This window comes from Anomaloglossus baeobatrachus, chromosome 6 (assembly GCF_048569485.1).
Source record: "Anomaloglossus baeobatrachus isolate aAnoBae1 chromosome 6, aAnoBae1.hap1, whole genome shotgun sequence".
Taxonomy (NCBI): Eukaryota; Metazoa; Chordata; class Amphibia; order Anura; family Aromobatidae; genus Anomaloglossus; species Anomaloglossus baeobatrachus.
The window spans coordinates 91,731,689-91,748,658 of NC_134358.1; the positions used below are offsets into that span (position 1 = coordinate 91,731,689).

At 46.0% G+C, this 16,970-nt stretch overlaps 1 protein-coding gene across 1 annotated transcript in view; it reads right to left on the reverse strand.

Moving 5' to 3' along the window:
• Positions 1 to 16,970, reverse strand: part of DECR1 (2,4-dienoyl-CoA reductase 1) — an 83,863-nt gene that overhangs the window by 47,894 nt on the left and 18,999 nt on the right. The window contains exons 2-4 of the mRNA XM_075316269.1: positions 12,035 to 12,240; positions 9,068 to 9,125; positions 8,638 to 8,724 (exon numbers count right to left, since the gene is read on the reverse strand). Of these exons, the coding sequence (XP_075172384.1) occupies positions 8,638 to 8,724; positions 9,068 to 9,125; positions 12,035 to 12,240 (351 nt within the window). The remainder of the gene's footprint in view (positions 1 to 8,637; positions 8,725 to 9,067; positions 9,126 to 12,034; positions 12,241 to 16,970) is intronic.

Here is a 16,970-nt window from a genome sequence, read left to right on the forward strand (position 1 = left end):
AAACATCTGAGCTGTCTGGCATCATTTATCTAAGGGGTACTTTGCACGTTGCGACATCGCTACTGCGATATCGTCGGGGTCAAATCGAAAGTGACGCACATCCGGCGCCGGTAACGACGTCACAACGTGTAAAGCCTAGATGCGCCGATAAACGATTGCAAAAGCATCGAAAAATCGGTGATCTGTGTAGCATCGGTCATTTCCATAATGTCGCACCAATAGGAGATACGATGTTGTTCCTCGTTCCTGCGGCAGCACACATCGCTGTGTGTGAAGCCGCAGGAGCGAGCAACATCTCCTTACCTGCCTCCACCAGCTATGCGGAAGGAAGGAGGTGGGCGGGATGTTTACGTCCTGCTCATCTCCGCCCCTCCGCTTCTAATGGCCGCCTGCCGTGTGACATCGCACAACCCGCCCCCTTAGGAAGGAGGTGGGTCGCCGGCCAGAGCAACGTCACAGGGCAGGTAAGTGCGTGTGAAGCTGCCGTAGCGATAATGTTCGCAACGGCAGCTATCACAACATATCGCATGTGCGACGGGGGCGGGGATTAAGTACCCCTTAGTGTTGTACTTAGTGGCAGACCCTGCACACTCCGATCCCTCAGGTATTTTCATCTGTCCCATTTACACCGGAGTATGTGACACAGCGGGGAAAGATCGCGGCAGTGTGACTGCAGGGTCAGGCTACACAGAACTGCGTTAGACCCGCAACACACATCCGTTTTTTTTGTACGTGTGCGGTACGTATTTGCACGTACCGGAGACACGGAGACCCATGTTATTCAATGGTAGATGGCACACACGTAAAATCACACGGAACGTGTGTCCGTGTGGTAAGTACGTGTGTGCGCTTTTCTACACGGACGACATGTCAGTTTTTGGCCGGCAACACGCAGGCACGGACCCGCTTTAGTCTATGGGTCCGTGCCTGCACACGGAGTATGTCAGTGTTCAGCACGTATCGTCCGTGTCCGTTTTTTTATCACAAAATCTGCAATACTTGTTTCCAATCTATCAGGTCAATTGAAAGTAAACAACAACACCAGGATCACATGATGAATGATTAAAATCGTTAATTGGGCAAGAATACGGGCCTTTAAAAACGGACAGCACACGGACAGCACACGTACGTATTTTATGTCAATACGGACATTCCACACGCACACACGGCTCGCATACGCCATCACACGGATGCCATACGTAACGGAGAAACGCCCCTAATAAACGGAACACGGACCCGAAAAACGGACCGTGAAACATGTATTTTTTTTTGTGGAAGTATGTTTTAGGCCTTCGAGATGGACACAAAACCACAAGTTATTTCTCGGAAATATTTTCAAAGCAGTTTTTTTTTTTTTTTGTCTTCCAGAAACTGGCAGTAGGTCTGGGAGTGGAGCTTCACTCCATCCTCAACCTAGCTGTCAATCAAGCTAGCAACCTAGCTTGATTGACAGCTGCTCAGTGCTCCTCCTCCCTGCTGCTGCTATCTTTGCATGCACACTACAAGCTGCGGCGATTAATCAGGCTGAAACCCATCAGATATTTAATTCTCGAGATCAGGATCATACAGCTTTTCTGACATGGAAAAAACAACACCAGCCTCATCAGGCTTGAGAGAATTCTAAAATAGCAGAGCAGCTTCAAGACAATGCTGGGGAATTTTACAACAGTTTATAACAGTTCAATAATAAAAAACTAAATTTTAGCAGGTTAATGAACTTCAGAAACACAGAAGGGTATTACCTGGATCATATCGCAACTACAAGAACAATCTGCTTAGATGCTTTTTAGCTAGACTTGCCTGAATTCTAACTATTAGGCTACGTGCCCACGCTGCAGAAAATGCGCGGATTTCTCGCGGAAAAGCCGTGGATTTTCCAGAAATCTGCAGCACAGCTACTCCCCCCCAGCCATTTCTATGGCATTTGGGAAATGCTGTGCCCACGCTGCGGATTTTTCCGCAGTGGAAATCGTGCAGATTTTCGTGCGGAAAAATCTGCAGCATGTCAATTATTGTTGCGGATTTCTCCGCAGGGTCCCATATGCTTACCTGCCTCACCGGAGTCACTTTCTCCATCCGGTGTACAGGAGCGCGGTGAATCCAGGTACAGGAAGGAAGAGGTAGGCGGAGCCTGCACAAGCTCCGGTCATGTGACATCCGGAGCTAGTTCAGGGCAGGCCCGCCCACCTTCTCCTGCAGACGCTGAGAGAGTGACCCGGCTGCAGGAAAGCGAGGTGCTGCATGGAGGTAAGTATAAACTTCCCCGATCACGGCAGCACTTGTTCTGCATTGAGGATGCCGTGCCGAAGCCATGGTACTGTATCCTCAATGCAGAATGCCCGCACCATATCCGCACGACATTCCGCAGCATGGAAACAGACAAAAGTTGTGGTGCCGTTTCCTGGGAGCACCTGCGGAATGTCGTGCGGATATATCCGCAGGACACTGTCCTCGTGGGCACATGGCCTTAAACACGTGCACGCTCAGCTGAGGAGAGAACGCATGTCACGGAGGACGTCAGGGGAGACCGCTGTCAGCTGGGGTACTTTATTTTACTTCTGAGTGGTCTTTATAGTCTCTCTAGTGAGGACTTTAATGGACGGGCTCCAATATGAGAGTGCACACCACGCTGCAGCACATTAACTTAATATTTCAGTGAAATTAACTAATAATTATTATCTACACACACGTCATATTTAATGCAAATCACACTGCGCTTGGACACAAGGCGGGTCAGAGGGTCACATCCTACGTCGGAGGATCAGCCATAGATCCGAGCAGTTTAGCCAGGCTTCATCCTAAATGGCGCTCATCACACTTCAAACAGAACAGAAAAATATCTCCTAATCACAGAGCTGTCCGGCTTTCATCAGTCACCCGGGGGAGTCACTAATAGGCCAAAGTAAATGCGGAGAGCACTGTCATACAGGGATATAATACACCAAGAGGCCGCGTGAGGAAGACACAGAAAGGAGAGCGGAAAATGAGGAGAAAGATCTGCCATCAATTCAGCGCCAGCGGGTGATAAAGTGGCTGCCGGAGCTCCGAGGGACGGCACTGAACAGTCTGCACGGTCAGGTGTAGAACTACAAAGTCCAGAAAACCCAACCACAGCAAACAGGAAAGGAGTGCGTCTACATCAGGTTCCAAATTATTATGCAAAAGGATATTTTTCTCTGATTTTCCTAAATGGTCGGTGCAAATGACAATCAGTCTAATAATAGTTATCACCCGTTAGAGTATACATCGAATTTTATTGAAGAAACCTCCCAATGATAACAGTATAATCTTCAAAATTAAAAAAACAAACAAACCTCAAAATGCACTGTTCCAAATTATTAGGCACAGTAGAGTTTCTAAACATTTTATATGTTTTAAAGAACTGAAAATGCTCCTTTGTGGAATTTGCAGGATTAGGAGGTCACATTCACCAAACTAAAAAGCTATTTAAATCCAAAACATCCTAACAGGCCAAGCTACATGTTCACATAGGAGCCCTTCTTTGATATCACCTTCACAATTCTTGCATCCATTGAACTTGTGAGTTTTTGGAGAGTTTCTGCTTGAATTTCTTTGCATGATGTCAGAATCGCCTCCCAGAGCTGCTATTTTGATGTGAACTGCCTCCCACCCTCACAGATCTTTTGCTTGATGATACTCCAAAGGTTCCCTATAGGGTTGAGATCAGGGGAAGATGGTGGCCACACCATGAGTTTACCTCCTTTTATGCCCATAGCAGCCAATGACACAGAGGTATTCTTTGCAGCATGGGATGGTACCTGGTCATGCATAAAGATGATTTTGCTCCTGAAGGCACGTTTCTGCTTTTTGTACCATGGAAGAAAGTGGTCAGTCAGAAACTCTATATATTTTGTAGAGGTCATTTTCACACCTTCAGGAAACCCTAAAGGGGCCTACCAGACGTCTCCCCATGATTTCGGCCCAAAACATGACTCCTCCACATCCTTCCTGACGTCGCAGCTTTGTTGGGACATGGTGGCCATCCACTACTCCATCCATCTGAACCATCCCGGGTTGCCCTACACTCATCAGTAAACAAGATTGTTTGAAAATTAGTCTTCATGTATGTCTGGGCGCACTGCAACCATTTCTGCTTGTGAGCACTGGGTAGGGGTGGCTGAATAGTAGGTTTATGCACCACAGCAAGCCTTTGAAGGAGCCTACACCTTGAGGTTTGAGGGACTCCAGAGGCACCAGCAGCTTCAAATATCTGTTTGCTGGTTTGTAATGGCTTTTTAGCAGCTGCTCTCTTAATCCGATGAACTTGCCTGGCAGAAACCTTCCTCATTCTGCCTTTATCAGCACGAACACATATGTGCTCAGAATCAGCCACAAATCTCTTCACAGTATGATGATCACGCTTAAGTTTTCATGAAATATCTAATATTTTCATCCCTTGTCCAAGGCATTGCACTATTTGATGCTTTTCGGCAGCAGAGAGATCCTTTTTCTTTACCATGTTACTTGAAAACTGTGGTCTGCTTAACCCCTTCACCCCCCCCCCACTAAAACACCCTAATGACCGGGCCATTTTTTGCAATTCTGACCAGTGTCACTTTGACAGGTTATAACTCAGGAACGCTTCAACGGATCCTGGCGATTCTGAGAATGTTTTTCGTGACATATTGTACTTCATGTCAGTGGTAAATTTAGGCCGATATTTTTTGCGTTTATTTGTGAAAATTTAGGAAATTTTGCAAAAATTTTGAAAATTTCAAATTTTGAAAATTTATGCCTATAAATCTGAGAAATATGTCACACAAAATAGTTACTAAATAACATTTCCCACTTGTCTACTTTACATCAGCGCAATTTTCGTAACAAAATTTTTTTCCGTTAGAAAGTTAGAAGGGGTCAAAGTTCATCAGCAATTTCTCATTTTTCCAACAAAATTTACAAACGAATTTTTTTTAGGGACCACATCACATTTGAGGTGACTGAGAGGCCGAGGTGACAGAAAATACCCAAAAGTGACCCCATTCTAAAATCTGCACCCCTCACTCTGCTCAAAACCACATCCAAGAAGTTTATTAACCCTTTAGGTGCTTCACAGCAACCAAAGCAATGTGGAAGGAAAAAAATGAAAATTTTACTTTTTAAAACACAAAAATGTTACTTTAGCCATAAAATTTTAAATTTTCACAAGGGAGAAAAGAGAAAGTGCACCCTACAATTTATTGTGCATTTTCTCCTGAGTACGCAGATACACCGTATGTGGTAAAAATCAATTGTTTGGGCGTACGGCAGAGTTCGAAAGGGAAGGAGCGCCATTTGAATTTTTGACTGCAAAATTAGCTGCACTCATTAGCGGACGCCATGTCGGGTTTGAAGACCCCCTGAGGTGCCTAAACAATGGAGCTACCCCACAAGTGACCCCATTTTGGAAACTAGAGCCCTCAAATAATTTTTCTAGATGTTTGGTGAGCACTTTGAACCCCTGGGGGCTTCACAGAAGTTTATAACGTTGAGCCGTGAAAAGAAAAAAATAAAAATTGTTATCACTAAACTGTTGCTTCAACTAGGTAGCTTTTTTTCACAAGGGTATCAGTAAAAAAAGCACCATGAAATTTATAGTGCATTTTTTCCTGAGTACGACGATACCTCATATGTGGTGGAAAGTAATTGTTTGGGCGCATGGCGGGGCTCAGAAGAGAAAGAGCACCATTTGACAGCAAAATTGGTTGGAATCATTAGCTGACGTAATGTTGCATTTGGAGACCCCCCTGAGGTGCCTAAACAATGGATCTCCCCCACAAGTGACCCCATTTTGGAAACTAGACCCCTCAAGGAATTTATCTAGATGTTTAGCGAGCCCCAAGGGGCTCCACACAAGTTGATAATGTTGAGCCATGAATACAGTTTTTTTTTTTTCACCACAAAACTGTTACTTGAACCAGGTAGCTTTTTTTTTCCACAAGGGTATCAGGAAAAAATGTACCATAAAACGTATTGTGCAATTTCTCCTGAGTACGACGATACCTCATATGTGGTGGAAAGTAATTGTTTGGGCGCATGGCAGGGCTCAGAAGAGAAAGCGTACCATTTGACAGCAAAATTGGTTGGAATCATTAGCGGACGCCATGTCATGTTTGGAGACCCCCTATGGTGCCTAAAGAGTGGAGCTCCCTCACAAGTGACCCCATCCGCTCAAGGAAATTATCTAGATGTTTGGTGAGCCCCTTGCACCCCCAGGGGCTCCACAGAAGTTGATAACGTTGAACCGTGAAATTTTTTTATTTTTTTTTTAACCACAAAATTTTTGCATCAACCAGGTAGCTTTTTTTTTTACAACGGTATCAGGAAAAACTGCACCATAAAACGTCTTGTGCAATTTTTTCTGAGTACGCAGATACCTCATATGTGGTGGAAATAAAATTGTTTGGGCATATGGTGGGGCTCAGAAGAGAAGGAACGCCATTTGACTTTGCAAACGCACAGACGCGGTGCACTGATCGACCGCTGCAGGACGCACATTCGGATGAGATACAAAAAGCGTCGGTGATACGGAAAAAAAGAAAAAGTCACGCCAAAAATTGAGCAGGGATGCAGATCCGCTATCTGCATCCCTGATCAGCGCTCGGCGAGACGCACGGATGGATGCGATACAAAAAGCGTCGCGGATACGGAAAAAGTCACGCCAAAAATTGAGCAGGGATGCAGATACGTTATCTGCATCCCTGATCAGCAATTGGCGGGACGCACGGACAGATGTGATACAAAATGCGCTGGGGATACGGAAAAAAAAAAAAAGTCACACCAAAAATTGACCACGGATGCAGATCCATTATCTGCATCCGTGATCAGTGCTCGGCGGGACGCACGGACGGATGAGGTGTAAAAATGGACAGAATACAGGGGGAAAAAAAAAGTTATACTCACAGTACCCAGAGGAGTAGCAGGAGGAACAGAAGGCAAGCGAGATAGATAGCTGTACAGGAGCCGCAGGCAGGACGTTGGACAGATCAGCAGAAGACCCAGGAAGAAGGACCCAGAGATGGAGGCAGATGTGATCGGGCCAGTGAAGAAATCGGACGACCCGGTGAAGGCAGGTAAAAGGACGTCAAGGGGAGAGGGGAGGGGGAGAGCAGAGGGGAGGGGGAGAGCAGAGGGGAGGGGGAGAGCAGAGGGGAGGGGGAGAGCAGAGGGGAGGGGGAGAGCAGAGGGAGGGGGGGCGAGAGAGCAGAGGGAGGGGGGGCGAGAGAGCAGAGGGGGATACCGGAGAGCAGAGGGGGATACCGGAGAGCAGAGGGGGATACCGGAGAGCAGAGGGGGATACCGGAGAGCAGAGGGGGATACCGGAGAAGGAAGGAAGGAAGGAAGGAAGGAAGGAAGGAAGGAAGGAAGGAAGGAAGGAAGGAAGGAAGGAAGGAAGCAGATGACAGAGGAGGTAGGCAGATCGCAGGGGGAGCAGATCGGGATGTCGGGGAGCAGATCGGGATGTCGGGGGGGGGGGGAGAGATTGGGGGGGCAGGGGCCATAACGGGAGCGCGCACGGGCTGGAAGAAGAGTGCAATACTCACGTGGAGCAGGCAAGAAGACGGTGACATTAGCGGCGGCAGCGGTGGCGTGGTACCACAAGTACCAGCCACTCCACGCTGCAGACATGTTGGGGGAGGGTCCCCAGACCAGGACAGGCCTGGGGAGGGCGGCCACCTGCAGATCAGACCACCCCACTGCACACTGATTGGAGCGATTGCACGTCATAGCACGATCGCTCCAATCGGTGCTGCAGGGGCTGGGAGCGGCATGTTTGAGATCCACCTATGATTTGCTGTAGCTGCTACAACAGATCATAGCAGGATCTCATAGTATCGCACTAATTCGGGCATTATTTTTGCCGAAATCAGTGTGAATGTTGTGGTTGGTGGTTCAGATTTGAACAGCCAATCACAACGATCGTCGATGGGGGGTTGCGATGCCACCCCCCCTGGAGTCAAGCAAAGGTCCCCTGCTGTAAGAAACAGCAGGGGACATCATTTGAAAGCCGTTGCTATGGCCACGGCAATCAAATGAAGTTTAGGCAGTAAAATTATGTCCCTGGTCGTTAAGTCACGTTAAAATAGGACGTAATTTTACTGCCCGCGGTCGTGAAGGGGTTAATATTGTGGAACATCCAGTTTTCCTTTTATTGGGCTCACCTGGCAAACTAATTATCACAGGTATCGGAGATTGATTTCAGTGATCCAAAGAAACCTGAGACACAATGCCATCAATGAGTTTCATTGAAAAAAAATAAATAAATAAATTTAAAATCGCTATGACACTTAAATCCAATTTGCATAATAATTTGGAACATGGTGTAGAATTACCAGTCATATGCCAACTCTGCCTGCACAAGAGCAACCGAAGGCCACCAATAGCCCAAACCTGTACAATAAACAGCAGGCTCGTCCCCACGCGGTTTGGGCCAAAACAAGAACGCAGGTTTATGCATTTTATAGTAGAATGATGAAGAATTATCTTTTGTAACTTCCCCAGCAGAGAATATATATGATGGACAAAACCATTTATAAGACCTGGTACCATCATTACCACACATCAGGTCATCTGTGGACTATAGGGGGTCACAGGAAAAAAAACTGAGCCAAATGGGCCACTGTTAGATGTTGTACTCACACTCGGATGTCCGGCCACGGTAATTACTTCGGCTACAGCTTTCTTAACAGAATCGGGATCTCGGACATCGCACTGAACAGCATGGACCTATGGAAGAAAAGAAAAAACTGTGGAAAATTGTGACCTCGTGTTGTACCTGCAGTATTATACCCAGTTATATCCGATATGGGGTCAACAATGCGACCAGGTCCAGATATAGATGAATGGACATGTAAACAAGCAAGTGCAGGAGTAATAGAGCGATTGTACAGCTGATAACATTCCAGAGGATGCTAAAGTCATACTCCGCTCAGTGACCCTCCACCACTCCCACGTAGACTCTTCCTAGCCCCCCCTACCCCCGCCCCACATCCTGGGCCCGGCACTCCCAGACAACAAAAACGTCAGCGGTGATGGCAGAGCGGTGGGAAGGGGCGTCAGTGAAAATCACCTTATTTCCAGTTTCCGATGAGATTTCAGCAGCAGTTGCTTTCAAAACATCCAATTTCCTGAAAACAAAAATGAAAATAATGTGGTAAAATGATCACTTTTAGCCAAAGAAAACTATTTTGATTGAAGTTGAGAATAGACGGCTCTGGGGTAAAATGGGAGGTTCTGCAGGTCCCAGGAGACTGTAGTACAAGGCCTCGCCTCTCCTGATAATTGGAAATGAGCACATTTACTATGTAAGTTAATATTGATACCATCACTTAGGGTGCATTTTCCTGTGCCCAGCAGATGAGCAAACTGATCATTATTTAACAAGGGACCCGTCAGCTCATTCATGCCGCACAAATCACGGGCAGCAGGAATCTGAGCCTGGCTGCAAGATTGGAGCCAAGTATTTTTTACTCTTAAAAGGGAACCTGTCACCAGTTTTTTGCCCTATAAGCTGCGGCCACCACCACTGGTTTCTTATATACAGCATTCTAACACCTGTGGTGATGGCCGCAGCTTATAGGGCAAAAAACTGGTGACAGGTTCCCTTTAAATGCTTTGAAGTTTCAGAGTAAACCTGGTTAGAAGATCCGGTTGGAAACCATAGAAAGACAAGACTAGACCAGTGCGGACCTCGGCCCAAAGCTACAGTAGGTGATTGACAGATCTATCCTATGTGTGCACATCAGGAAAGATTGGTCAATCAACTGCAGTGGTGCGGGAAGCAGATAGCTAGAGACGGCACCGGACTACTCCCATCTCTGCCAATTGTCCCAGGTCAGATCTTTAACTATATTTTCTCTGAACAGACCAATCTCGAAATCATGCTGCCTGCGATTTGGGCATTTACAGTCATAAGCTCTCCTTTTCATTTTATATGAAATAAATAGTGTATATTTGGCTGTATTGCAGTTTGTGTATTAATGAATTCTCCTACCTCTGCTCTCGCCGGTGTTCAGCCCCGTTCTGCTCCTCTTCTCAGTGATGTCACCTCTGCAGACTCGCCAGGTCACTACATGACTTGGAAGTGACTTATGTAGGTCTATGAAGTGTCAGATCAAGGCTTCTTATATTTATGATGTAAGAGAGACTTTTGGGTCACTCATTGAACAGAAAGTGAACCGGATAATCTGAAGAGCAGTGACGTCACCGAGAAATGGAGCAGAATAGTGCTGGATACCAGAGAGAGCAGAGGTAGGCGAATATATTAATTGACACACTAAATGTACATTCACTCACACACACAAGTTTGGGCACCCCTATTAATGTTAACCTTTTTTCTTCATAACAATTTGGGTTTTTGCAACAGCTATTTCAGTTTCATATATCTAATAACTGATGGACTGAGTAATATTTCTGGATTGAAATGAGGTTTATTGTACCAACAGAAAATGTGCAATCCGCATTTAAACAAAATTTGACCGGTGCAAAAGTATGGGCACCTCAACATAAAAGTGACATTAATATTTTGTAGATTCTCCTTTTGCAAAAATCACAGCCTCTAGTCACTTCCTGTAGCTTTTAATGAGTTCCTGGATCCTGGATGAAGGTATATTTGACCATTCCTGTTTACAAAACAATTCCAGTTCAGTTAAGTTTGATGGTCGCCAAGCATGGACAGCATGCTTCAAATCATCCCACAGATGTTCAATGATATTCAGGTCTGGGGACTGGGATGGCCATTCCAGAGCATTGTAATTGTTCCTCTGCATGAATGCCTGAGTAGATTTGCAGCGGTGTTTTGGATCATTTTCTTGCTGAAATATCCATCCCCTGCGTAACTTCAACTTCGTCACTGATTCTTGCACATTATTGTCAAGAATCTGCTGATACGGAGTTGAATCCATGCGACCCTCAACTTTAACAAGATTCCCGGTGCCGGCATTGGCCACACAGCCCCAAAGCATGATGGAACCTCCACCAAATTTTACTGTGGGTAGCAAGTGCTTTTCTTGGAATGCCGTGTTTTTTTGCCTCCATGCATAACACCTTTTTGTATGACCAAACAACTCAATCTTTGTTTCATCAGTCCACAGGACCTTCTCCCAAAATGTAACTGGCTTGTCCAAATGTGCTTTTGCATACCTCAGGCGACTCTGTTTGTGGCGTCCTTGTAGAAAATGCTTCATTTGCATCACTTTCCCATACAGCTTCTCCTTGTGCAATGTGTGCTGTATTGTTGACCGATGCACATTGACACCATCTGCAGCAAGATGATGCTGCAGGTCTTTGGAGGTGGTCTGTGGATTGTCCTTGACTGTTCTCATCATTCTTCTTCTCTGCCTTTCTGATATTTTTCTTGGCCTGCCACTTCTGGGCTTAACAAGAACTGTACCTGTGTTCTTCCATTTCCTTACTATGTTCCTCACAGTGGAAACCGACAGTTTAAATCTCTGAGACAACTTTTTGTATCCTTCCCCTGAACAACTATGTTGAATAATCTTTGTTTTCAGATAATTTGAGAGTTGTTTTGAGGAGCCCATGATGCCACTCTTCATAGGAGATTCAAATAGGAGAACAACTTGCAAGTGGCCACCTTAAATACCTTTTCTCATGAAACCTGCCTATGAAGTTCAAAGCTCAATGAGGTTACAAAACAAATTTAGTGCTTTAGTAACTCAGTAAAAAGTAGTTAGGAGTGTTCAAATCAAGAAATTGATAAGGGTGCCCATACTTTTGCACCGGTCAAATTTTGTTTAAATGTGGATTGCACATTTTCTGTTAGTACAATAAACCTCATTTCAATCCAGAAATATTACTCAGTCCATCAGTTATTAGAAATATGAAACTGAAATAGCTGTTAGCAAAAACCTAAATTGTTATAAAGAAAAAATGTTAACATTAATAGGGGTGCCCAAACTTTTTCATATTACTGTATATAACATGGGAGTGCTTCTGAGCATTTTTCACTTGGGAACACTGAGCATTTTTCTCATAGGGGGCACCGGACCCCCCTGACAATCCCAACTGAGCAGCTCACCTGCTGGATATCACGCACTCGGCACCCAATCTGGACAGGGCTGTCGTCATTCCTTTTCCCAGGCCTGTGCCGCCTCCTGTAATAAAGGCCACTTTCCCTTTGAATGTATCAGGCGGTAGCATCACATTCTGAAGTGGGGGATAGAATTTGGCTTGAGGGTCTTCTTTGCTCTCGCCTGATAAGACCGGTGATCCATTGCTGAATACCTGAGAGCATAAAGAAGTGATTAGTATGGGGCACACAGGAATCCCTGGTGGACATGAAATAATAGGAGGCGTAAAACTCTTTTACAATAAAGTGAAACGAACGTCGTCCTGGAATTTGTATGTAACCAGCCCAGAGCGGGCGGCCGATCATGATCATTCCAGCAAAGTTTAAATTACATTTTTTTTTTTTGCCCATTTTGCAGCATGAATTGCACAGATCTGCAGACAGCGGTATGTTTTAGATTAGAATAGACGCCATCATACGACTTCTACTCTGCGATTTCACCCAAAAGCTAAAGTTTCAGACTTTCAATCAAAGTGACTTTTCAATTTAATTGAAAAATGTAAAACCTTCATGGTCGCCTCATCTGTCAATTAGAAGAGAAAAGAGTCTCACGGACCGGAGACAAGGATCAGTTTACAACGGATGAATGCATGGATCAATGAAATTCTATGGATCAGTATTAGGGATGATCGAATACCTCAAATATTCGACGTTGCGAATGTTTTCCGAATAGGTTGCCGCTGTGCAAATACTCGATGCGCAATGTAAGCATATGGGAAGCCCGAATAGTTCTGAATAGTTGTTAGTTATTCGGGTTTCTCATAGACTTAAGGCCACTTTACACGCTGCGATATCGGTACCGATAACGCTAGCGTGGGTACCTGCCCCCATCTGTTGTGCGACACGGGCAAATCGCTGCCCGTGCCACACAACATTGCCCAGACCCATCACACGTACTTACCTGCCCGACGACGTCGCTGTGACCGGCGAACCGCCTCCTTTCTAAGGGGGCGGTTCATTCAGCATCACAGCGACGTCACAGCTGCGTCACTGAACCACCGCCCAATAGAAGCGGAGGGGCGGAGATGAGCGGGACGAACATCCCGCCCACCTTCTTCCTTTCGCATAGCGGCTGGGAGGCAGGTAAGGTGAGGTTCCTCCGGTGTCACACGGAGCGATGTGTGCTGCCGCAGGAACGACGAACAACTTTGTTACTGCTGCAGTAACGATTTTTGAGAATGGACCCCCATGTCACCGATGAGCGATTTTGCAACGATGCAAAAACGCTCATAGGTGTCACACGCAACGGCATCGCTAATGCGGCCGGATGTGCGTCACAAATTCCGTGACCCCAACGAGTTCGCATTAGCGATGTCGTAGCGTGTAAACCCCCCTTTACATTGCACATTGAATATTTGCAAATAGTCGAATAGTGGCAACCTGTTCGGAAAATATTCGCGAAGCCGAATATTTGAGGTATTCGATCATCTCTAATCAGTATGTGGTCTGAGGAAGGGGGGGGGGGGGGAACCATGGACGTGTGAAAAAGGGGGAAACCATGGATGTATGAATGCGGCTTCTCTAATCCTCAATCCCCTTGTTTTAATGAAACCATATAACCGGTCACTACACGTCAAATGTCTTCTGAATGTTCATCTGCACTGAAGGACACTACAGAGGAGGCATCTATGGAGAATGGAAGGCCCGAGAGCAGAAATAAAAAGGTTTGGCCCTCGTGGCACAATATGTACTAGCGATAGTCGTATTACTCACAGGCCGACAAAAGTGATCACAGAAAGCTCTGCCGCATCCTTTTAAAGCGCAGTGTCCTCAGAGCTTGAGAATTAAAAGCCATTACACATCCTCTCACTAAAATAAGGACACAAAATGTCAAGGCCAGAGTGAAAATTGCTCAGAAATGGAAGCGTAGACGTCATCTTGTAAGTAGAGGATATGTCGGAGAAAAAACACAAGACATTCAGAAGAAAAAGGTCACTGGTGTTAGGTAGTGAAGCCATTTCAAGTGACATCTGGGTGTACAAAAAAAAAAATCTAATTAAGAAAATGATAAGGAGGAAAATATGATTCATCCATCAATGGGCAAATGCTAGGTGTACATTTTTAATATAGACAGTAATTTTCCTAGATCATGAGGGTGGGGGATAAAAAGTAAATGTGGCATGGTACAGACCTACCTGCTATCACAATGTTGTTTGCAATTTTTTTTCTATCGCACATCAAATCATTCATGCTGATCCAAGGCTTAGAGGAGGAGGCAGAACATTGAGCGCTCACCCAAGGGTTCACTCACACTTGTGTATGGGGGGGGAAAAGGGGGGGGGGGGGTTGGAATTTAAGAAAAGTGTGTATGAAACTCATTGACTTTGCTCGAAATAGGAAATTCTCAATTTTTTGCCATCATGGTGTCACAAGTGTGCCATGAATAACCGACAGTCTTGTAGAAGGTCATAGTGTTCGGCTACCCAAACTGCTCTCTAACTTTCCCTTCTTAGGGATTATCTCTTTAGGGCCTTGCAGATTTCCTCACTTTTTCAGCTGTTAATCTTCAGCACTTCCCCTTGTGTCTTTAAATACCTTCATTCCCCCTAACGCTGTGCTGGTTATAGGTCTAATATCCTTAACAAGTCTTCAGTGAAAGAAGTCAGCTTGTAGTCATCTGGAGAAACTTTGTTGCTGCATTTCCTCTCCCTGAGTCATCTGGGGAGAAGTTATTTACTTGCCAAGTTTGTGATTCCTGTGTGTTCTTTAGGGCTTAGTGGGGTTGACTAAGCGCTCATCCCATCCGTTCCTAGGACCTATTTCAGGGTCAGGTATCCGACTGTGCAGAACCTATCTAGGGTTCTGAGATAAGCCAGGGGCCAATGGTGGGTTTGGTCACCATTTCCCCCTTCCCCAGACACAGGGTTTACCTTCCCTTTCACTTGGTACTTTCCAATATCTAGGGTGACACATCACATCACTAAGAGCATTCTCTTAGTTTTCACGGTTCACTGTTATTTCCCTTTTAGCCATTTTACATTTTTTTCTATGAGGACAGCTGGTGTCACATGGAGCAATGCACAGAGCCTTAGCACAGCACAAGGCCAACCGGGGGTCAAAAGGAGCAACGTACAGAGCCTCCGCACAAGGCCAACCAGGGGGGTCAAATGGAGCAATATACAGAGCCTCAGCACAAGGACAAGCGGGGGGGGGGGGGGGGTCAAATGGAGCAACAGACAGAGCCTCAGCACAAGGCCAACCGGGGGGTCAAATGGAGCAATGTACAGAGCTTCAGCACAAGGACAACCGGGAGGGGGGGGCAAATGGAGCAATGCACAGAGCTTCAGGACAAGGCCAACCGGGGGTCAAATGGAGAAATGCACAGAGCCTCAGCACAAGGACAACCGGAGGTCACATGGAGCAATGCACAGAGCTTCAGGACAATGCCAACCGGGGATGGGGGGGGGGTCCACAAGGAGCAATGCACAGGATCTCAGCACAAGGACAACCGGAGGTCACATGGAGCAATGCACGGAGCTTCAGGACAAGGCCAACCGGGGATTTGGGGGGGGGGGGGGGGTCACATGGTGCAATGTACAGAGCCTAAGCACAAGGACAACTGGGGGTCACATGGAGCAATGTACAGAATCTCAGCACAAGGACCTCCATGGTCCCATTGAGCAACACAGAGACCCTTAGCATAAGGACGACTGGTGTTACACGGAGCAATGCACAGAGCCTTAGTACAAGGTACAGCGAGCGCAGATGCTGAATCCCATCCACAGTCACAGGACATCACTGCATGGGGAAGTTTCTGAATGGAGGCGATGAAGCGTTTAATTAAAATCTTACTTGTACCTTAAGGACATGTTTGTTAGTAATTTGATGTCCTTGAAATGATAACTGCATGCATAGTGAAAACGCTGAGGCATCAGCCTGCTGCATAGTAAACTAGGACAAGCAAACTGAGGGCAGCCGGATCAGCGTCCACACCACACGATCCCCGCTTATCACCGCACACCAGGGATATACAGTCCAGAACCACTGAGGTCATGTGTGCAAGAAACTCATTTACCAGCAATGCAAAATCATGGGTTATATGGAAGCAGGAAGAAACTCCGTACTGTACATAGATCATATTCAGATCTGCAAGGCTGAATTTCTTAATCTACTACCATATTATATCTGCAATCACACGTGAAAAATCTTTAGACAGGTGTGGAAGAAAAAAAAAAAAAATTTTAGACGTGTTAGGCTATGTGCCCACGTTGCGTTGTGTCCCTGTAGAAATTTCTGCAGCGATTTGAACAGCACACGTGCGCTTCAAATCGCTGCGTTAATAAAAGCAGTGAAAGCCGATTTCATGCGCTCTGGATGCAGCCCCCACCATAGACAGAGCGGGACCTGCATCCAAAGCGCACGGAATAAGTGACATGTTGCTTTTTAGAACGCAGCATGCAAATCGCTGCATTTTAAAACGTGCGCATAGAAAATTCATAATCTTCATAGATTTCCTGCGTCCCTGCACAAAGTGGCACTGCCTCTCTCCTGAGGAAGAGCTGCAGCTGCTCTCAGGCTTCAGGGTGTCCAATTTGTCTAAGGCCTCGTTCACACATGCGTGTCTCCGGTACATATGACATCCGTTTTCACACGTCCCGGAGACACGGACACACGTAAACCCTTAAATTCAATGGGTTTTGTCACACATCCGTGGGTTCACACACTGTGTATAGCATGCGTGCATCCATGTGCTCCACACGGCGATATGTAAGTTTTCTGCCAACACGGGTGTTACATGGACCGCACACTGATGTGATCCATGTGACCGGTACCAGAGAACACAGAGGTCACATAAAAATAAAAGAAGTTTTAGATTTACCTGTCTCTGCTGTTGCTTCCGCACCTGCTCATTACATATTCACTGCACTCGCCAGAGACAGGTAAG